This window comes from Erpetoichthys calabaricus, chromosome 17 (assembly GCF_900747795.2).
Source record: "Erpetoichthys calabaricus chromosome 17, fErpCal1.3, whole genome shotgun sequence".
NCBI lineage: Eukaryota > Metazoa > Chordata > Cladistia > Polypteriformes > Polypteridae > Erpetoichthys > Erpetoichthys calabaricus.
Window position 1 is genome coordinate 10,031,571 of NC_041410.2, and position 24,813 is coordinate 10,056,383.

General features: G+C 35.5%; 1 protein-coding gene across 1 annotated transcript in view; it reads right to left on the bottom strand.

Annotated features, from left to right (window-relative positions):
- Positions 1-9,081: 9,081 nt before the first annotated feature.
- Positions 9,082-24,813, bottom strand: part of brd4 (bromodomain containing 4) — a 131,622-nt gene continuing 115,890 nt past the window's right edge. Inside the window, exons 17-22 of the mRNA XM_028823356.2 lie at positions 24,003-24,115; positions 19,140-19,302; positions 18,338-18,468; positions 18,054-18,259; positions 17,389-17,653; positions 9,082-16,711 (exon numbers count right to left, since the gene is read on the bottom strand). Coding sequence (XP_028679189.2) covers positions 16,643-16,711; positions 17,389-17,653; positions 18,054-18,259; positions 18,338-18,468; positions 19,140-19,302; positions 24,003-24,115 — 947 coding nt within the window. The 3' untranslated portion in view covers positions 9,082-16,642. The remainder of the gene's footprint in view (positions 16,712-17,388; positions 17,654-18,053; positions 18,260-18,337; positions 18,469-19,139; positions 19,303-24,002; positions 24,116-24,813) is intronic.

Sequence of the window (24,813 nt, forward strand, 5' to 3'; positions counted from 1 at the left end):
TGAGACAATACAGTAGGAGAAAAGGTTACTACATGTCGCTACCCGAAAAGTACGGCACCCCATCTGTGTCAAAAATGATAGCAATTGCATAACCGTAACACGTTAGACAACGTATGCCTTGCGTGACATTCAAGACCGTTCGATGATTAAAAGTTAACGGATCTATTATTATTATTATTCAAAGTTATTGTCAGTTTTACCTGCATTTTTATTACTCTTTAATATTTTTTTTGTATCAGTATGCTGCTGCTGGAGTATGTGAATTTCCCCTTGGGATTAATAAAGTTATCTGTCTATCTGATATGAAAGTTGGAGCATTTCACATTGTTTTTAATTTACTTCATCCAAGAATCAGTGGTCACATTTGTTTATAACATTTTTGTAACAATTAGTTATAAAAAATAATAAGAAAAAAATAACAGAATGCAGTTACATGTGTTATTAGGCTACATTACATGCGTGTCTTTTTAACATCCATCCATCCATCCATCCATTATTCAACAGCATTTTACAATGGAGTTAAAAACGGAGCGCAAATGTGCTTGTGGTGGCGCAATAGCTCTCATACACAGCTAGAGTATGTTGATCGATTGACGTGTGTTAGTGGTGAAGGGTCTGTGACAAAGTGTTCAATTTTCTTAAACATTTTCGAATGAATACTCTACAGGGGAGCATCCAGTTATTACCTATTGACAAATAAATTTGAATACAAAATGACCAATAAAACCTTGTCGATATTACAGGATGAATGGAGAAAAACAACGTAAATAAGTTCCCTGCCTACCTATTAATATTGGTTAAAACACACTAATTCGCTAATTATATAAGTAAGAACTTTGAAAGGAACTGATGTATAATTATATTATATGAATAAGACAGGTGACAATAATCTTAACGAGGCCCAAGATCATGCTGCGAATGGGTAGGCAACATCACCCTCGTGTAAATTTAAAAAATTTAATTCCATCCTAAAGATACACGTCAGTAAAAGCGGCTCTTCGGGTATGGATAAGCCATAAGGCGCGGTCCGTCTTTTGTGCGTTATACCCCGATAAATCGGCACCGATCAGACTGTAATCCTGATTCTTCCTCGCTGTTAGTGGTCAGCGTGCGCCGATCTTCGGCTTGCAGAACAACTGCAGTTCCATTTCTAGGGTCTTACAACCCCCCCTAGTCCCTTCCGTGATTGTCGCGCGGTGTTACACATTGATTTAAAAAAAAAAAAAAAAAAAAGTGTGTAAAATCTGACATCCTTAAGGATTCGAGCAAGTCGTACGTGCATCCTAATTAAAAAGCTGACCATTGATCAGCGTGTTTTACATACGATGAGCCAATGTCCAGGTGCTTGCCGCGATTGCTCGTGTATATGTGGGCTACTGCAATTGCTAACAGTCCTGTTTAGATCAGTTATGGTAGTTGCAGCTTTCGGGTGTAATTAATTAGTTCAAACAACATTTAGCTGCAAAATGATAACGATAGGTCTTCAGAATAATATTTTGCAGAGAATAGTGTTCAATCAATACAGTTTTATTTATGCTTACATAATGACTTTCCCCTTTTCTCTATTTCCAGAGAATGGACTTTTGTTTGTACTCATTAGTTAACTTACCTAAAGCACCAAGTGAGGGCGCTGCTGTGTGAGCTGTTTGCGCGTGCGCTCTGCCCGGCGTTTGACTCTTGCAGTGGGCGTCAATGCGGCTGTTAGACGAGTAAACTCAATATACGAGGTTCAAGGAACCGCACTTAAAGTGAAATTGAAAACAACAAACTAATTCGTAATTAAAGCCGCAGAGTGCATTGCTCGAGATTACAGTTTTTACAAATTCATCCATGCTTTTCAACGGGGAATCATTGTGAAATTTCAAAACTTTGTACAGCGCGATCCTTTATGGCATCTTTCAAAGAAAAAATCGAGCGGTTTCGATACAATTCTTTAAAGGAAAAACGCGTCACATTTCATCAAAATTGGTCCAAGGTGTGTGTGTGTGTTTGTGTTGGTTCGAGTTGTTTCACGCGCATTACACGAAAACGTACCTAAAAACGAGCGTTTACAAGACATGTTAGAAGTTCGCGCTGTTGATAAAAAAACCTGTAAACTGGAATAACTGCCAATGGATCCACACCCTGTCTCCACTTGCATACTCGACGATTTGTCCTACTTTGTCGAAGTATCCTACCGTAGTTTATTTATGGAAATGTTAACATTTCTCAATTTATTCTATATGCATCATTTAATGCCCGAAAGAGACACAGCCTCATGCAAAGATTTCACAAGACGGTCATTACTCGTGCATGGATACAATGGGCTGTACAAGATTAAAAGTCACACATGCAAAATATACAACTTATAAAATGTTGACAGTAAATACATATGCAGTAAACTGTAATAAATGCATTCATGTAGTATGGCTAAGAAAAGCATACATATTACTGAAATACAGTAACACCTCAAACTTCAACACTAGGTAGAAAAATTGCGTAATTTTGGTCTGCGCATGCGTAGTATCAGTGAGTAGATCATTTCGATGGGTAGGATGTTTCGTTAGAACACCTGTTCAGAGTTTAGACAACAGGTGGCGCAGGTACCTAAAGAGGTCGTGTGCGAATGTACGTCAGTGCCAGAGTGTGTCCTTCGATGGACGAGCTGCGTCAGGCAGCGGCTCCACGCAAACCTGAGCTGAACTCACGAGTTAGATAATAAATGGACGACTGCATTCAGCCCTTCACAGAACATTAGATAACAACCACAAATAATAATAAAAAAAACGTATGCTATTAGGCAGAGTTCACATGTCAAACTAAATTCAATGTGTCGAATTCAAATTTAGTCATATTTTGTCTAAAACATCAGGATCCTCCGTTAAGTATACGTGTGCAAAAATGAAACTGTGTATAACGCAGAACTAGTTTCTGCCCCATAACTGTGTGATGTCACGCTGATGTCCTCATAAACAAGACGGAAGAAGATGTACAAAAATAATTTGTTTCAAAAGACTTACCTTAAGCTTAACGTACTGTAATATTTTTCATAAGCGCGTTAAGCACTTGCTTTTGGAGGTGAGAGTGGCCGTTATCATCCATCATGGTGGGGCTGAAGTGGGCGTCGTATCTTCCACTCATAATAGAAGCATCTTTCTGGAACTTCTCCCGTGTTCATCACTTACATCATCCAAATTTGGTGGAGAGAAAAAAAAGGGAAAAAGAGGTGATAACAAGTCACAGTTGGTACACTGTTTTAATCCCTTTTTGCATGACCTTTGGAGGTCAGAGCGCAATGTCGGCATACAGAAATTAGTATGATTTTGTTTTTGCTATTCACTGAGTGAGTTCAAGTAACACAATGTTTGATAGCAGGTGCTCAAATTTTATCCTGATGTCTGATTTGACATCCATAGTAATACTTGTAAGCAATGGTCTTCCTTTGTCAGTATTTTGGCCTATTTTTCAAACCATCTCCCCGCTATAGCCCCCCATGCAGAGATGCCAGGCTGGGGATAACATCTACCTGTAACCAACAGTCATTTTTTTTCCTATGGTGCTTGACTATATCTCAGTAATGCCAATTAACAATAACTGGAAAATGCACGGGGGCAAACAACATGGCAGAACATTTCATTGTCAGACACTGTTAGATTTAGAAAAGGTAAATTTATGCACCTGTCTAATTTTGTTATGATGCATATTGTATATTTTCTGTTAATCCAATAAATTTAATATTCCTGCTGAAATCCTACTGTTACCCTAAAGTGGTTGAGTGCGAGTGTGTCTGTAAATAAAAATGAATAAATATACAGTATAATATATATATATATATATATGCACCCTGCTTGCTTCACTCGCCAACCCCCAGGCAGGTGCTATGTGCCAGCCTCTTTGCGGCTCTGCTGCTTGCATATAGGGAAGTGGATGTACAATTTAAACAGATTATTTTCATGGGAATTGTTACATATGCATAATAGAACTAACTATTTTACATTATAGCGAGTAATTAACCATAGTAACAAATCGTAAAACATAATAAATTGAAAGAAAATTGTTTCATGTTGCGTTATATGTTTTCATTCTGTTTGGCTTTGAAATTAACACACAAATACTTTTTAAACATACACTTTTACTGTAAAACTTCAGTAAAAACATTTTTTTGAATTAACTTTTCGATAATATCTCATTGAATTTTGATTCCATGTTTGGAGTTACATTGTGACAATGCAATATATAACTACCCGTGAGTCAATAGTTTCTTTCTCTCTAATAAATAAAACAACTTTTTCGAATATTTGTCCTTGTGATTTGTTGTCATAGCAAAAGCTATTCTAATGGGAAACTGTAAATGTTTTAATATGAATGGCATATCAAGATCTCCTTTAGGGTCTAATTTTATCCGCGGAAGATGTACTACATTACCTTTCTTGTTGCCTGTTAAAATTTGACATGTCAGAATTGTTCGACAGCATAGTCGATTGATATGCATTTAACCAATTTGCTGTGTAACCGATCGATAATTTTCGTGTTAATTTGTTTGACTTCATCGTTTCTCAGTGCTAGGATTGCCCATGTGTTCATTTCTTCTGTTGATAACCCTTCGGGATGAAATTCTTCAATAAGATTTGAACATAAGTCTTCTTCTATTGTGAACTTAAAGTGAGAAGAAACGTAAAAGTTTATAAGAGCTGAGAGCGCAGGAACTGTGTCTGACAAAACCACACGAATGAGAGGTGAGAGGACCGCAGGCGTGGTGGAAAATGGTTGAGAGGAGGGTGTGACTTGAAAAAAATCTCTTGGCAATAGCTTCGACTCAATATAATAGATTATATATATAATTTTATTATATATTTTATATAGATTTTATTATATATAGAGTAATAAAAAAAATTCTGGGACGAGACATGACTTTTTCAGAAAGATACTTTCACGTCCAGCAAGACGAGACTTTGGGCCAAGAGATTTAACAACGCCCGGGGCGGGAAATAAAAAAACAGAGTAGATGACAAAGTAGAATGTGGTAAAGAATTCAAAAACGTTGGCGTGATACACATGCAGAGCAGGTTAGAGATAATGGAAGTACTAAAATTCAAAAATCTCAAAAAAAATTATAGTAAAGATTACATTAGCGCAAACAAATGGAAATTATTACTTGGTGAAATTATGGAACAGCGAAAAGAGATCGAATATATTTGTTCGGATTTAAACTTTAAGTTGGAGACTGTAGATCGTCTAACTCGTGTTGCCATCAGGGAAAAGTAGTATTTCTTCACAATGAAGAGGCGTATCCACGAGAATTAAAAGATCTGTTGTTTAGTGAAATCCACATACGCGAGTGGAGGAGACGTAAAGTGTCTGTGTGTAGCACAGGCCAGGGGGGTTGATGAGTGAAGCTCCTTAGTGTGTGTGTGTATATTATATATATATATATATATATATATATATATATACACACACACATAGTATATCTTGCCCTCACTGGCGCTTTATAATGGAGACTAATGGGGCATGACTGGAAAAATAAAACCTTAACTACTTATCAAATACACCCAAGATAATTGTTGTATATTAGTCCACATCTTGCAATAGTATATACACATCATTTTTGAACAAAAAACAAAAAAAAATTATGAGTTTAAGCCATTTTTAAAGTAAATCACACCATCTCAGTGTTTGTCTTCTTCATCATTCCGGGTCACGAGTTCTTTTTGAAAGACCAAATCACAGTAAGCATTTTGTGCCACGTGGTTGGCTATTTTTTACTTCCGTATTTATTTTGAGAACTCAGACAAGCAAATAAAAAACAAATCCTAACTACGAGAAAAATACCAGGAATATACAAACTTCCAGATTCTTTTTGTTGTCACAAACATGCGTCAGAAGCACGGAAGTGCCGTTTCACTACATGAAAGCTTTGGCTGCTTCACCTGCGAGGTTTTAGGCTTTTATGATCCGGTGGGGCCCCTTTAGCCACCGTTGTAAAGAGCAGCAAGGGCAAGATATATATTTTTTTAATTTATAGGAAACTCAACTTCAGAACATAATTTCATAATGCATATTTACCATGTTTTGAATAAATAACTTGACTTGACGGAGTTATTCTTCAAGGGTGTGTTTCAGTGTAAACTAAAAGTTCATTTGGACATGTACAGCCGTAGTAGACCCCCTAGGACTGAACTTTAGACCCCTTGCACTGTAATTCTAACTTTGTGGTAAGGACAGCTGACTTTTTTTTTGGTGATCAAAGGAAGACACACATTCAGGGATGAGGGTGGTGATGTGTTACCTGCTGATTAGCACATGCAAGTAAGAATTTCACTGCACTCCATACAAGCGACAATAAAGACACTATGATGCACTCACAGGAATATTCCATCCAAAAACATTCGTTGCTTTCCCCATGTAGTTTGTAGTGATAGCCGAGAACAATTTTTAATGTCATATTTTCATCCAGAAAGGGCATGAAAAAAAAATAAAAATGTTTGATGTAATAACCAGTCAATTGAGACCAATGCTGTACAATGGCAAATGTGAAAAACACACACACAAAAAAAAAATCTCACGTTACTTATGTTGTCATATAATCCATATGTCAAGTCATTCATTTGTATGCTCACAGTGTACAAAACAAATGCATTTTTACATAAACATTATTAAATAACTTACTGAAAATGCTCTCATGTTTGTAAATCAACATGGTCAAATGTGACCCTCACTAACCCCCACCAATCCAATCTAGTTAGTGGTCCAGACCAGCAAGAGCTTATTCATTGGCTTACATGGCACTTGATGCGATATCACGAAAACACACTGAGACGTGTACTGTACAACTAAAAATAAAAAAGTTAAAGAAAAGCGAGTGTAAAATCTACTTGTGCTTATCCGGGATGCTTCAACATGCAGAAGGTCAACTCACCATAAATAATCCCAAGGTATTCCAGTTGTTGCCCACAGAGAAGAATAGCAAAGTACAAGAGCGGCATTTGGAGGTGGGCAAGCGGAGTGACTGGCTCCAGGCCCCACTTTTGAGGGCCGCATGTCCCATTCAAGCGGATTTGTCAAGTTATATTCTGCAGTTTATTTTATATATATATACTTGAGATATTCCAAAGAGAAACCCTTTTAAAATCCCTCTTAAAGGTCAAATTCCGTACATGTACGTCTCTGAAAACATTCCATAGTCCGAATATTAATGCACAAAAAAATAACCGGCTGACATGACATCAACTTGAGTTAGGACTATGACATCCTGCATATCAACACTCAGAGCATACTTCTCTAGAAGAGGTCCTGCTAATTTCTGCATGACACCGCATCACATTTCGCACCGTTATGGTATTGTCATGAATTATGAATTGCACTTTAATAGATTATATCGTTATATTTTGATAAAGTCCGGGTGTTATCTTGCAAAAATTTAGCTGAATACTGTAATGAGAAAATCCAGTGTATGTTATTATTTTTTATTAAATTCGCACAAGTTTATACAGTCCACACATACCAGTAACACTGTTTGACGTAACCGGCCCCACGTGGGCTTGCTCAGTTCTCCCTAAGGCCGCCTCTGGCAAAGTAACAACAGAAGGGAGGTTCTACAGTTCAAATGTTCATTTTCATTCAGGAGTGTGTTTTCTGGAGGAGGTTTATTTAGCAGTATTGTAGTAAATATACATGTGTTTGGACGTTGTGAGCATACAATTACATGACCCTTCTGTATGGATTATGCAACGTAATGTCATTTTTGCCAGCATTGTGGTTTTGTTCCCATATATGCCTATTTAATCCGAAGCTTTCTCCATTCTGCATGAAATCATGAGATTAAAAGTTTTTCTCACCCATCATATGCTGTTCATCTGTGACATGGGATGAACAGCATATTTCATTTTTGGGTGGAGTAAGCCTTTAGGACTACTTGTACAGTGGACCCTTGACTTACGAACTCGATTCGTTCGCGAGGGCTGGTTGTAACTCAAGACTATTTTTCCCATAAGAAATAATGGAAATACCCATAATGCGTTCCGAACCTCCCACAGCAACACTTACTTAACCTTTTCATAATTAAAAAGGGTTCTATAATGTGCATAATTTACCAAAACACTACATTTTTCTAGTGTACTAACCAAAACGTTATAAAAAGTACCTAGCCTACCAGAAACAATTTCATACTGTACTCACCATTTAATTTGACATCTTTGGGTTGCAGGAAGGGAGGAGGAGGAGAAGAATGAAATGGAAGGTGGTTATTGTTTGGAAGGAGCCTCCTTATACAAATCTTTTCTTTGTAAAATTGCTGAGATGGTGGATTTCGACATACTGTACGTATTAGCGAGATCAGTCACACGAACACCACTCTCATATTTCCGCACAATTTCCTTCTTCGTTTCGATTGTGATCGCTTTCTTTACCTTCTCTTCCTTAGCAATTATCGAAATAAATTATATAAATCACTGCACTGACCGAAATTACATCCACAAACACAAGTATCTGGGCTCCGACTAACGCTTACGAACGCTCTCGGCTGTTTGTTTACAATCGCGCAAGCGGATACACGTGACCGCTTTCAGGTCGTAACGAAAGACGTTGGTCGTAAATCAAAACAAAAATTTTGGTCGTAAATCAAGTTGTTTGCATGTCAGGCTGGTCGTATATCAAGGGTTGACTGTATACTGGTGCTCCAACAGATGGAGCAATTTTATAAGAAAAGAGTAGACAAATATGTGAAAACTGGTTATACCTTCAAACGATGAAGTCTGTGGTTGGTGCAAAAAGGAGTGGCTACTAAATATTAAATTCCTAACAACTAAAATGGGTAAATACTTTTCAAAGCTGAAATTTTTTTTAGTTTTGTATTAAGTTTTTTCTTTCATAATTTTCTTTTGCTAGCTAAACAAAAGAAAAAAAACGGTGCAACTTATCAAATTGTGGTAGCCATTGAAGTGGTGGGGAGATAAAAAAAAAATTTTGCAGAGAGAGAATTCTGCACTTTGGAGAAAATCTACAGTGGTGTGTATGGTTATTTTGTTGCTTTGGCCATCACGACCGTCACATGCACATGAGCAACTTTCCCTTCCTTCAAAGAAAAAGCAAGAGAGCCAGATGTGTAATTCAGTAAAAATGTTTTATTTTACAAGAACTGCACAGAAAAGTGGTATATAATTCCAAATATCTACCAAGTTCCCTATCTATGATCAACATAATGTGTCTCGATACAAGCGCTTTGTTCTTCCATGGACATTTCTAGCCGGGTTTCGTGCAATTTAGCTACATGGAACTGTACTACAGTACTGAGCTAGGCATTTCACTTTCTTCAGAGATTCACAGAAAGAAAGAAGGAAAGGGGTAAACTAATTTTGCCACATAATAATCCATACTTATAACATCACTACACAATATGGTTGATGCATTCCTCTGCTTAAGGATATATAAAAAATTCAATTTGATGTATTTCACCTGCTGAAAATATAAAGAATAGGGAGAAAATCCAACCTCCTATTTTAAAAGTTACAATGAAAACAGTTTTGGCAGAATATATACAATAGGACTACCAAAGCAACTCTTCATTCCATTACACTTTTTCATATTTTAAATTTCTAACTGAAAAGAAATCTGTTTTCATCCAAAAATCAGTTTGTGTAGCACTGAAATTAGCAGGTCAAAGGCAGTCACTACTCTGCGGTAATGCTGTGTCTTCTTAAACTGAGACACTAACTCAGACCCTTAGGTTTTTTTAGTTACTAGTAGGATGCTCTTCAACATTACACTTGTATGAACTCCAGGGGTAAAAATTAACTTGTACCAGATGGAAAGAAAACTGAAAATATTACAGACCACCATTTCACACACCATCATACGAGATCAGCTCTTGGAAATCATACTGTCATCCATTTATTACAATAACATGCCGGCTGATATTACAGACCACCATTTCACACACCATCATACGAGATCAGCTCTTGGAAATCATACTGTCATCCATTTATTACAATAACATGCTGGCTGACTAATTAAGGGTTTGGCAACTTGAATAGTAGTTTTGATTAAAGCCACCCGATAACAGAAATAATTTAAAATGTTCTGGTGGGAGCACAATGTCAGTAAAAATCTACACGGCTCGGCAGCTTACAGAGACCATTTTTTTTTTTATTTATAGTCACATTAGCTTAAATCGCGGCTATTCTAATTTCTCACTTGCATTAAAACTTCTCATCATGGATCCCTCTTAACCAAAATGCTCGGTATCCAAAATTACAAGCACTCCTAAATCAACGTAATGGATCCAAAATCTCTGGAAAATATACAGTTTGTAAAGACCTTTGTATTGGATTTCTGTGTCTATGGAAACACAGTTGCTTTGGCTGACCTAAATAAAAGTTTCATTTTTAAAAAAATGGGGCGTGTGGTGCTGCTCAGGAACACACCACTGGTCTCTACTGTATCGTGAACTTATTTCTCTCCATTGGGCATGAAAACATGAGATCAAAAATTTCTCGTCTACCATTACAAATTACATGGAATAAAAGAAAGATATAAAATATTTTTGGATGGAGTATTCCTTTAACACTTTGACAGTTTGTTCATGTAATTTTCTTTTTGAACAAACATCCTTGTTTATAGAGCTTCCACTGAACTCATTTATGAAAAATCAAAAGGCGTAAAACCATCTAAATGTCACAACAAAGTACTTTGCTGAAATTCTTTATTTTGCATCTTGATTTATCAACTTAAGCTTCTTTAAATATGATTGTACTTGGTCATGTATAACCTCCCTCACAAACACTTGGCCTTTCTGAACAATTAAATATGGGGAAAAAAATTAATTTACAGATTAGGATGGATAGACAGATTGACACATCATTGTCTAGTGTACAGAGCACAGTGCCAATGTTAGTTTGTGTAAATATATTACCTTGAAAATTGCAAAGACACATAGGTATGAAAGGCACTATATGACAAATACAAAAGTCTTTAACAAATACACTTTAACACAACCCCATTCACAATGTCCAAGTACAGAAAACTAAAAGTGTCACCCCAATGCCTTTAAAAGTGCACAATGCATGAGTCAACTAACAAAGAGTGCGATTAATGAAACGCAAAACTATGGAGCAAGGAAGACGACCAATACCTTGTTATGGGCATAATGACACCTTCAAATTTCTTAATTCAACATGCAGTCACTCAACTAAAAACAAATATGTCTATTTGTTGCATTTGTTCAAAGCAGAAAAATGGGTTTTATGAGAGAAGCATCACTTAGTACCCTGGTTTCCATGTTTACTCCTGGGGGATTCCTATGGCTACAGGTTTTTGTTCAAGCTAGTTTCAAGTCTTACACCATTCAGTGTCATTTGCATGGCTGTCTGCTCTTCTGGTCATTAATTGTCTGTATAAGGACACAATGAAGTGAGCAATCTCCGCAGAAAAAAGCGAGATAATAGCAAAATAACAAAAGAGAGTTAAGTACTTTAAACAATGTTTCTTATTAATGTAAACCCCACACTGCTGCCCATCTAAATTCCCATGCAAAGAAAAATGGCAGTTAAATAAACAATGAGATCAATTCCACCTAAACTGACTCACCAGTTGTGCAACTGTTGGTACAAAAACCTAATTAGTCACAGGGCCGTACTTGGAAACCAATGTTTCGGTTGGGTTCAAACTTGTAAGTGGATTACTCCACTGGAAGCCATCTTAGAAATTTGTATTAAACAGGTATTTAACACTGCTTTAAATCATTTATATCTAGGTCTGGCATTGCTAATACTGCTATTTCAAGTTAGTTATGTAAGACTTACAAGAAGCAAACCATTTGAACAAAATGATTTTCACCCACTCAATTAAGGCTGCACTACTCAATTAAAATGCATAGCAAATGCTAAATTAAGGGCCTAGAAATGTGTTTTCTAATTAAGTATAAAAACTGTAATATATGGAGTATAAGAACTTCACTATCTTTGTAACATACAACAATGAAGCAAATAAACTAACATTCACATTCCAACAATCTTAACACCAATTTAAGGAGAACTCTTAAGGAGTTGTCTATCCGTAATTCCAAAAAGTAATTAGTAAACAAAACGTGGCTGGAAAACAAAGTTACAAAATTTATCAGCACCATGAACATAAAAAGGATGAATGTGCTTCTCTGAACTTCTCCCAAATAATTCTGTCTCTGTTAAAATGTCCCTGCTAGAATTTAACTTGCAGAGGAGCTAAGAAGAGCACCTGACACAAAAACAATACAAAGGACACAACTAATACTCGGAAATGTGCCTTGCAGATCTGACAAGTTTTCTTTTCTAAAACATCTGCATGTCGAAGTACTGCACTGGATTTCAAGCTCAGTCGCTCTGTCATAATACTAAGCAATAAAATACTGCAAGCAAACAGCTCCCCAATTAGTAACTTGATTGCTCCAGCGCCAGGAAAAAAAACCTAATGCAACTTGTGGCAATTTTTGTACATCTGACAGTGGCAAGTCTCCAGTTGGCTCTTCATGTAATCACAAATAAAAGTTACAGCTACTAGCAGCTGGTATATCAATAGTTAAAACTAAGGCAGACCTCTCCCTTAGCCATTTAAAATTAGACAATGGTGAATAATTATAAAACATGTTGCTGTTCTGCATGATAACAGTAAAGCAAAATGGGGGGGGTGTCACTGAACTTTAATGTTTCATTGTACAACAAAATGATCACTGCTGCTTTTCTCTAAACTTTGTGCCTCGAACAATCTTAATTGCCAGAAATGTATGCACCTACTTGCTTACGTCTTGCTTTACTAAAATTATACATTGATCAAAAATACTAATGGGGTGAACAATTTCAATTTCTCATAGAATTCATCTGTAGGCCTCAACATGAGCCAAAGCCTGGACTTTCTTTTTCACAATGACTTGATCAAGGTTCAGAGATGTTAATGGGTAGTTTATTAATTCAAATAAGCTCTCAGAACTCAAATATTTTTAAATTCTGAGGCATTTTACTTGGTTTTATTAAAGCATACTGTTATCAAAAGACAGTAGTGAATAACGTCTCACACTGTGGCTAACAGAAGGTAAGAAAGCAAGCTACTATTCTGAGACATCTGGCATGTATTTCAGTAAAAGCTTGCAAATCAAAAGGAACATGAAGTACTGAATTTTTTTCATATCATCCAATGTAAGACACTAAGCATCAGGAGACTCTTCCCTCAAAGATCCGGGATCAATTAATAGATAAGGGAAGAATTCCCCATCCTTAAGGCCCATGGCTCCTCCTGGTTTAACATTTTTCTTCTTCTTGGGAGTGAGAAGAAAACACCACACAATTTCACTTCATGTTCAATCACACATGAGGTCTTGCTGAAAACAGTAAACCTCACTTTTGAAGATTGCAAGTTATCACTGGTGCAGAGTGTATCATTTTCATACAGAAAAGTCCAAAGTGTTCAATGGAAACAGCTAACAGACTGTAGTCCTCGAGGAGTACAGTTTTTTCAAATCATTAAAAAGAGTTTTCTTTTCAGTTTAAAATCATGTATCTTAAGATTTTAGGGTAATAAAATACCTTAGATCAAATACATTCATTAAGAGCAAACAGATTAAGTTTACATTTTGATTACACAAACTGAATTCCATTTGCATTGATACATTCGTACATGTATTAAACTTTTTACCTGAAACCTGCTTACACTCTCTTCCCCATAACTTTTAAAATTTCCCCCACAGTGACTACTTAAAATATCCAAGCCAGAATTCATTCAGGTTTTTAAAAGGAAGAATCAATGAATCAGATGTACAGATAAAAGAACACATACTTGCACACAACAGTCAAGTTTTTTTTAGTGTATCACAGATTTATCTAGCTCAATACACATTGTACATTTCCACCATGATTTCAGGTATCTGTTTACAGTTCTAAAGATATTCTTTGGTGCAGAGTAGGAATAAAACTTTAACCTTCCCTCCCAGCAAGATAAACATTTCATATATGTACATCTCAGAGTGCAATACTGAAGGCCGAAAGACCGCATTAGCACAAAAACAAAGCTCAACTTCCAGTTTTTTGTTTTAGGTATGTTTGTATTTGTGGAAATACACACACATATATACTACCAATCCTACTTTTAAAGAGTAATTAGAACATCATTATCGAGCACAATTTTCATAGTTTCGTTCTCAAGTGCTTTCTCGTAATCCCACTAATTTATTACATGTGTCTCTGGCTTAATTACTTACCTAAGAAATCACACCCCAAAAGCAGCCTCTTCCCTGTCCTTTACTTCCTGTCACTTTCAATTAAAATGTAAGTTTTAACTGTGCTGCATTTAAATAATTGCCTCCAGAGTCCAGAGATTTCCTGAAGAACTACAATACCCTACTTCAAAACATTGCATGAGGCTGCCTAAAAGCCATATTAATTAGACAGTCTTGCTTGAAGGTACAATATCTTCTTAATCTTTACTCCTGCATATTTTGGTTGGTTCTTTTAACTGGATCATATGGGTGAGAGGCCCCACTGCCCAGTTCCCTTCCAAGCCCAGCATTAAACAGAACAGAAAAAAACAGTCCTTTCCAAAACAGGGCACACTGTGAAAAACAGACACACCCAGTATTAAGAAAAAAAAGAAAGTTATGAGTTTATTCCATGATCAGTACAAACCAAATCATATTCCTCCTGTTTTACTTAAGATATACCAAGAAGAATTCTGGGCAATACTGACATCAGTATTGTACTGTATAAGGATAGTTATGGCACATAACTTTTTAAACTGTTAACATAACAAGGATAACATATCCAAACACATTAAAAGTTATAAGGACAAGGAATGAAGGAGCACTGAAATGAGATTTCACTCAAATGGGGAAGTGTGGGGGGAATGGCAACACACACTGACTGACATGTTTATCAGCCATATTAAATTCCACAAAGGCCTGTACACAGAACATCACCTCATAATCTTTGTCATTTATTTATGTATAAAAACCTAACAATTTCACATAAAAACAGATTATATTAAATGAAGCATTGTGTTCCACCCCTCCCACCCACCCCCACCCGGTGTACATTTAAAATAAAATTTAAAAAAAAAGCAAAAAAAAAAAAAAAAAAAAAAAAAAAAAAAAAAAGGTTTAAAATAGAGTAAAATGAGTGAAGTGTCTTTTACACAGACCTCAGGATTAGCAAGGATTGCCCACCCCCCACCCATCCCATCAAACAATTACATGTATGCCAGCTATAATCACTATACAATACAGGCACGGCCGAACACTAGAAAGAGAGAGCAACAGCACCCTCTGCTGTTAAACAAATTAAAGTTTCACTCAACTACTACTGAACGAGGACAATGATACAAGTTATCAGAAGAACGTGTTTTTTTTCCTTGTTAGCAGTGCCATCGTCATTTCTACTCCTGAGGAATACAAGCGTGACTGAAAGACGCAGACTTTGGTTGAGAAGTTCAGCTTTGTTCCCGAAAATCTTGACAGGTGATTTTTTTTTCCAATTTATATATATTAAAAAAACCTACACACACACAGAAAAATAAACCCCAAAAAACTCATTCTTGCAAATATTAACTATCTTACTCTGCATACAATGACAACTACAATTCCCTTTTTGTTATTAATCTGGTTTGGGAGAAAAAAAAAATCAAGTTGATACATTTTTGAAGACTTTTTTGTTTTCAAGGCCAGGTGAGCAAGAAGGATTGGGAGAATGTTTGAATTAAGGGGTAATATAAAAACAATAAATTATATATATATATATATATATATATATATATATATATATATATATATATATATATATATATATATATATATATATATATATATATATATATAGCTTCAAGAAGGATTTTCAAACAGGGTCAGAAAAAGATGCTCTGGTAGTAAAACAATAGATGTTTTCACCCTCCTTTTCAATTTCCTTATTTTTAACGTGTAGTGATTATAGCATGTGATGCGTGAACAGGTCTCTTTCTCTCCCCACTTTAGTCAGTTCCACAGGAGACATAATTTATGCAATTTAAGCTAGGGGCAGATGAGTAAGTAGGTGCTAGGCTGAGGGTTGAAATGCATAACAAAATATTAGCTAGCAAGTTGTTATATAAAAAAAACAAAAAAAAAAACAAAAAAAAAAAAACAGAAAAATTAAATTCTCAATGCACTGCAAAAATGGCATAAACAGTTAACAGAGTATTTGCAAAGGGGAAAAAGAAAATTTACAGTAGTACATCCTACAGATGACAAGAAAAAAAAAAAGAAAAAACAGCACAGCTGTGCTCAGGATATCCTTGAATTCTCCATTCTTTGTTCATATTTTCAGGTGTATATTTATATTTATATATATATATTTATATATTGTGTGTACACAAGTCAAAAGTGTAAGGCAGACTGTTTGTGTATTCAAGACCCCTTGACCTCACACCACTGTTTGCAGTCCTCACACGCATTTCGCACCGCAGCTTTTCACAAGTTCTTCCATTTGCACTAGAAAAAGACCTCAACATCCTTCAATGTTACTCTTGAAGACCCTCCCACCCCACTCCCGTCCGTGTCTTTCAATTTTACTTCCTATCCCCTTGCTTTAACACGAGAGCGTCAAGGATTTGTTGGAAAGCAAAATTCGAAACAGTACTTTAAGAGTCCATTTGGAGACACAAACGGGAGCACACTTTAAAAAAGATTCTCCTCAAATATTGCCATCAAATCGCTCTGGAAATTCATGTCAATGGTAGCTGCCATCTGTGAAGAAAGAAGAAGAAAATATGAGTAACCTTTTCCCTTAGCTTAGAATTTCCTATCACAAGCATTTTCTTTACAGAACTGCACGTTAATATCTCAGCTCTCATGCAGTCTAACACTACATGCCAGAAAAATCTATCGGTGACATTCTACAGCATGGTACGTTAAATCTTGAAGGTTTCAATAACTTGTTTTTGACTCTTAGCAAACCATCCATTTGTTTACCCACTTGTTTCTTATCTTGACTAGAAACTAACCATTAAGATGAAGCTTCAATATGGAGAAAGTACCACCCAACATTTAAGAATAGGGTAGAAGGTTTTAATAAGCTCCAGTTTAACAATTTTAATTTTCAAAATATAATCAACTGGTTACCATTAAATTTCACCCAAAAGTGAAAATACTGGCTTTGAAAACTCATTTTAATATCTATTAACAGAATGATAAGAGATGGAGAGGTCAAGAAACATGTATGTAAACTGGGCACAAATCATATACAAGATCGATTTTATTCATTCATATAGGCCTGTATCTATTTTATATATATGGACCGCCTACACTTTGATCTCTTTATTCAGTTAATAATGATAAGCAAATTACTGTTTCAGCATACTTTACATTTTGTTTGAGTATCTTTAAATTTAACGTGTTGACCTTTTTAAAACCCCAACACCTACCGCTTCCCTCCTTCTCCTCTCCTGCTCACGTTTCCGTGCCATTTCTCTCTGCTGGTCCAGCATGATCTGTGATGAATGTTGATGCTGAGACTGAGGAGGCTGCTGCGAGCTCAGAGACTGAGAAGAGGCAGGAGCTGCTTGGGCCGCCTGCTGCTGTTGCTGTTGCTGCTGTTGCTGTTGTTGTTGTTGTTGTTGTTCCTGCCGCCTGCGTGCCTCTTCATGAACACGGCGAGCCTGTTCTAGAGCATCTTCTCCTTCTCGATTCCTACCAGGATATATGCAAAATGGCAATTTAAATATCTCTCTTATTAAACATGAGTTTTGAACTTTGCTAAGATGTAATACAGCAGATCCCTGCTATGACTGAAGCATCAACATACTTGGAACAAAAACAAACAAACAAAAAAAAAGTTAGCAATAAATTCTGTACAATCTAGACTTGATATGCAGACAACTAAAAATGACAGAAAAAAAAAAAAAACCCTCAAAGCAGTTTTTATGCATATGGTAATCATACACATATTTGAAAAATATGAAAAAGGCCAGTTTCCTTATAAATGCCAAAGAACCAAATTATTAGTTATCATGAAGAGCCAACAAAAGTGCATAATCTCCATTGTTCTTGGCATTCAACAAAAGAACTGTAACATTCTGATACGACTAACCTCATTTTCTCTTGCTCCCTCTTGATGCGCTCCTTCTCTGCTTGCTCTGCCTGGGCCTTAAGGGCTTTTTCCCGTTCCTCTTTTTCACGGGCTGCCCTTCGAAACTGCTCAAAACTGTCACTAGATGATTTTACAGTTGATGAAGGAGCCGAAGTTGATTTCTGTACTAGACTTGCCCATGATCCCATGTTCTTGAGTTTTAAATCCTGTCATTAAAATTTGTAATTATTAATCAACAATGATTAAATAAAGTTAATGCAAGTGTCTCATGTTCAGTGAGTTACCTTTTTAGGTGCAACAGGTGTTTTAGGCTCTTGTTTTAACTTGTCTTTGTCCTGAGCTGAAGCAGCTGGTCCACTCTGGTCAGAGGGGCGGATAACAGGCCGTGATGACTCCATAGGTTTAAGCTCAGACCCTGAAATAGTAAATGTGCTTCTTTGTAATATTATAAACAAGTACTATATATATTTTTTTTTTTAAAAAAAAGGCTAAGTTGTATATAAATATGAATGACAATTTTAATGTGTTGGGGGGCTTTTCATTTAAACACAATGTATACAGGGTGTGATCAAAAGATTTTCATCTTAAAACCTTAAATAGGTATTCTGCAGTGCTAATTCTGTATTTGGCCAAAGATTAGCACCGCTGTAGCACAAAATGAACTACAGCTTTCTAGTATTTCCAGTTTATAATGTATGCTTCTTGTTTCAGAATCTAGTTAAGAAGAATGCCAAAACCACAAAAATCTAAATCTTGCTGTCACTAAATTTCTAAATCCAAAGTGATATATCCCATAGCAATGGCTGATTTACTGCATTGCTTGGAGTCACACAGAGTTTATCTAGTGTGAACTAATACCACAACCTTGCAAGTTAAACTCAAATGCTTGGTCTATAAAACATAGTACCTCTTAGACACTGTGTCCCAATCCTTGATGTAAAATATAACACAATACACGATTTATGGCAAAGTATAAAATAAGCACTGACTAATCAAACTGTTAGTTTAATTATACTAGGCTATTGGGAATGACATTTATACAGTATTTTTGATTCTTGGCATAAAAAGAACTGGAATGCAACTCACTTTGCTGAATGTGCACAGGAGGCTTAATGCTGTCCGAGTGCTTGGCTGGCTCCTGGCGAACAGACAAGCTGAATGACTCTGGCCGGATGACAGGAGAATGAACTTTATCTTCTTTTACTCCGCCTATAGATTGTGATTGAACCACTGACTGATGTCTTTGCTCCTGAAATGGATCAGCCAAAAAACAAAAAAAAATTAAATCAATACAAAAGAATAGTCAAAAATAATAGAAAATTACATTCCAAGTAACAAAGTTGATCATACAAGGACTTTCAGTTTTAAGATGGGTTAAAAATTTTTCTTCATCTAACCTTTTATTAAAGTTTAAAAAAATTGCTTTTATTTGTCTTCATAAAGAGAAAGAACACAGTTGATAAGACTTATTTATAAGTCATGACTGACAGTGTATAAAACTATTTTACTACTGTTTTAATTTTATGTATTTTCAGCTAATTTATTAAATATATCCTCTTTGAAAACACTGACTGAGTTTCAAAGTATAATTTCATTAAAAGCATAAATCAAAATGTGAAACTGATTTAATATTTGTTTAAGGCAATGGTACAAAAACAAAAGACAAAAATAAACGAGAAACAAAAATGTATTCACCATTTGGACCAGTGTTTTAAATTTTTCATTCTGGTTTAGCCAAGAATTATAATTTCAGTGGATAATTAAAGTTATGCATTTTTGGCAATTATAGCATAGCTCAGTGATGGATGGATAAAACAAGATGGATAACTTCACAGAAGGAAAAGTGAACTAAATATACTAGCGATCATGATTACTAACAAAAATAATCGGCTTCAAAAATGAAATGGTTCTCATTTTGATATTTCTTGAACAGAAAACATTCTATAGAAGACCTGAGTCTGTGGCTGAATAAAAAAAAATATTGCATCACTGAATATTCTTGTCATATCATCCCTAAATAAGGCACACCCCTTAATCTTTCCAGTATAATACCTTATTCTGTACTATTTCAGGCTAATGGAAGCAATTAATTTTGGCAACACTGGGTTGCAGTTGTTGGTCCATGGGTGGGTCGCAAGTGGGTTGCGTCAGGTCACCTAAATGACTGGTAGCGCATTACGATATGCTTCCCCATTGTGCGTGTTTTGCCAAGGGGTACCCCCGCTCACATTTGTTTCACTAAGATGGTGGCTTGAAATTGTTGGTAGTGGGACGTCAATAAATTTAAAAAGGGAAAACAGTCACTGGTTGAAAAACACAGGTGTAAGGAAAGCAGAGCAGGCCGAATGCATAAGAATTAGCCACATACAGTAATGCTAATCTAAACAAACCTTAAAGGGCCCCTCCAAGAATCAGAAAACATGAGACCTTGTGAAACAATAATACCACCAAAAGATTTATTATTTTGGTTGGTTTTAGCAATTTCTAGAACATAATTATCCTATTGTTTTCCATTGTCTCCTGGCCGTAAGTTTGGATCACTTCAACTCGGTAGGCTGTAAATTGGTGCATGACTGTCTTCTCTCTTCTAAAGCCCAAGTGGCTGATCTCTGTATCCCAGCTACAAAATAACGTGCACCTCTTCAAGAACAGCAGTGCTTTATATAATAGAGCACTACAACTTATCACAAATCTTAGAAAAGCAGATGCTAAGAAAAGTTAGCTATCACCAACTGAGTGATTTGGAGTGAAAAATCAGTCAATTTAGATTGGTGACTGATCTATCATAGCATGGCTATAAGCATAATTGTAATTATTGTTTTTCAAGACAAAATGTTTTATGTAAAAATGATACAACATATCAGGCTGAACTACTTGACAGTCTATTTCATTAAATTAAAAGACAAAGCAGCATCCAGAAACCTAAATTATCTTGCATTAATGGTATTTTACCAGAGTTATTTTTGGGCCTACGAGACATGGCTGTTTCTGTTAGCCTTGACTCTCTCTCTTTTGAATTTAAATAATAAAGCAAAAGGATGGTGTTCTCACCAGGAGGTAACTGGGCTTATCCATCACAACCAGATTTATAAAAGCATTAGATAGTTTAAAAGGCCTATTCATAAATTTGTAAACTAATTAGAAACTATCACAAAAATGTCATTAGATGTTAAAAAAGAGTTTGTAAAATTAAATGCTATGTGAGCTAAACTAAAAGATATTTTTGAAAAAAGCATTAACAAGATTCATATCATTTATTGCTACACCACTGCATGTGTTTGATTCTGAAAGGTATATATGACAATAATCCTACATCTTACTACTTGCCCTGTCATTGTAACCATCAGAACAGACCAGCTGTTCTGGAGAGTATAGCGGACAAGGCTTTTTTTAAGTTAATCATTTTACATTTCACCCGTCGCTTTTCCTTGATTTACTCCTGTAAACACTTAACCAAAGTAGTGTTAACAATGGCAACAACTGATAGTTATATAGGCTGTTTGCGCCATGTAATCAACACAAGATTATATCCTCAACCTCTTAATGTTATTACTTGAATTGGATCCCGAATTTCTATGGTTTTGGGGGAGACTCCAAGTTTCATTCTTTCATCCAAATTCCATCCTCAGATAGGAAATGCTTCATAAATTTCCCCCAGTCTGAATATATTTGTGCAGGATTTTCCTTGGAACATTGGGGGCCATGATGCTTTATTTCAGGAGTCAACATTATGGGTACCTGACATGTACAAACCTTGAATATGTCTAAATGCTCATAAAGGATGGAACTCCCTGACCTATAGTTAATCCCTACAATACAATATCTGCTATCTCACAACCATTCACTCTTTTTCATTCTCTCTGATTTCTTCACAGTGGGGGCATTTTACTCAGCTGTCAGTGTGGAAAATTGGGAAAACTTTCTGTCTTGTCCAAGAGGAGTCATGCTATTACAGAATTTTGTAGTGTACCTCTTGTATATGATGAAAAGACTGGCTCTAATACATACTGACTAGATGAGAATGAATTTCCAGAGGTGTACTGCTCTGTAGTGTTAGAAATTCAATAATGGTATGATAGCTGATTTTGCAGGTTTTGACGGTACACTTTGATTATTTAATATTGGCTACTCCTATCAATGTAGAACAGAATTCAAGAAGCACTAAATTGTCATCAACTATAGGGAATGCAAACTGGGTTTAGACTTAACTAACTTATGACGTGTTTTCGTAACAGCAATCCTGCTCACTATAACAGGACCTGCTGGTTCAAACATTTGGTGTATGTGCTTGTCTCAATAGCCAGTAGGTAAAATTTAGTATTTTAAGGAGTATGACTGAACACCTCTAAGCAAGAATCCTTCCTAAATGTGATGACAGACTAGCACCACAAAGCTTCGGTAGGCCAGAGACCAGTGAAGAAATCCATTCAAGATGGGGCCTGGGAGCAGTCCAGAGGAATTGTTGCTGCCTCGTCCTCTTCTGCACTGTATGTTGATAGGAAACTGTTGCTAAATCATTTGTAGACAACAAGATTCTGGGTTGACTTAGTTTCCAAACAACAATCATACACTATAAAACACAAATAAAAAAAATATGCAATTCACATATTTTAGCACATAGGACCTAATCTATAACCATTTACAAAATCAGCACCATTGAACTGTTCTTTGTAGCTCACAAAGAAACCTTTTTGTTTAGATTGATATTTTAAAGATCTAATGCAAGATAGACTGTACTAAATATATAGCTTTGCCAAAAAGGCATTTAGTTTTTTTATTTTTTCCAAACTTCCCTAAATTATACTGTGTCTTAATTTTGACCCAGTTTTTTTTTTTTTTTTTTTTTTAAAGACTTAATTTCAGGTGACGTCAAAGTAATCTAGCTTTATTAGACTGTACAGAACTGCACATTATAAGGACAGATTTCTATAATAAAAATGAATAGAATATTACAAAGAAGGGCAAGTTAGATTAATTACAGATTCTAAATTGGCCACTGCATGAATAAGTAGATGTGTGCCTTGTAACAGACTGGTGCTTTCGCCAAGGCAGTTTCGTTCTTTCCATTCAGTGCTACCAGTATAAGATATAGCCTCTGATAACCCTGAATGTAATCAACTGGTTTGGGGAATGTATATGTTTTATAGTGCTTGATCATGTTTTCAGTATTTCCAGTTAAAATTTGCTAGTTAAAAAATAAAATAAAATAAAAAGAAATACCTCTTAATTTCAAGCTTAGACTTTGGTATTTTTTGTTGAAAAATCTGTTTCTGTGTATATCCAACCCTTTTATGTTTCACTGAAAGTTATAGAGGTGGCAAACACCAAACATTTCAATTTAGAAGACTTGTTTTGGAGCCATGGTCATAAATATTTGGGTAGTGAGTTTTTCATCAACTCTGTACACTTTTACAAGGTTACTTGACAATTAAGCTAAAAAATCTGCTGTTCTGAAGTACAGTAATTTGGTTAAAGAACTTTTGCAAATGTCAAGTCTGTATGGCTCAAATTTGAGGTATATATTAGATAAGTTTTGACAACTAAAGAAAAATTACATGAAAGACTGAATGAAAATGGTTTGGGTACATAGAAACAGATGAAGTTTAAATTTCAATTCCATAACAAATAAGCAAACACTACCAAAGTGTCAAGAATTTATTTATAAGGCAAACATGAGAGAAACAGTTTATGGCGGGAATTAGTAAAATGTAAGTAAAACCTTATAATCACAAAATTAAAATATTATTTACAGTGACATTTTATGTTATTATAAAGAAGGCAATTTCCACAGGTATCCTTATTATGACTACAAAGAAACTGTTCCCTTTTAACATCTTTTCAAAAATTGTTTTGAAAAAAAGCATACATGTCAAAATTTAGGTGATGGACGAGGATAAATAGAATACCTGAAACATTCTAACAAATGGGAAAAAGACAGGGTAGAATTACCTGCTTTTTAGGCTGTACATTCTGTTCAGGGGGAGACTGGTGCACCATAGGTTGAAACTGTGTCATTTGTGGGGAATGCATCATCAGTGGTGATGGAGCCTCCCGCATGTGCCCTAATAAACACATAATGATGTTATACATATAGGCACGTGAATATAATCAAATCTTTCGATTTTCACACTTTAAGAAATACCAAACTTCCCAACAGACTTATATTTCTTTAATTGGTCAGTGCCACTTACTCATGATAATTTTTTGGGACTAACTATACTTGTTTTTTATACGTGTGTTTTTTGTGTGGCTTCTTTTTACTGCTCACACAATATATGCTGCTCCCCACCACTTAAACTGTTACCTTATCGCACATTTTCACATTTTCAACTATAATTTACAACAGTTTAATTTGCCACAAAGTCCATTCAGTGACATAACTAGCCCATGATTTAAGAGAAGTTTGCATTAATGAACAGTTATTTTATAACAAACATGCCTACTAAGGTAAGTTTAAACTAGGGCATTTTGTGTAACATGTAGCATGTGTGTTAAATGATGGTGGTATAAATAAATGTATTTAGCTGCAATGATGATCAATGAGAGCCTAAGTCTTATTGTGCTTTACCAGAGTCATCATTCTACTTCCATTAGAAGGACATTATAATATACATTTATGTCTTAAAATTTCAGTTTGTTGTCCTATACAGAGCAGTATCTTTTTTAAAAAAAGATGCTAATAAACCTTTTAGATAAGGAACATATTCCTATGATTTATAGATATTAAAATGCTCTCACAATGATCATATCTCAAGGGTCA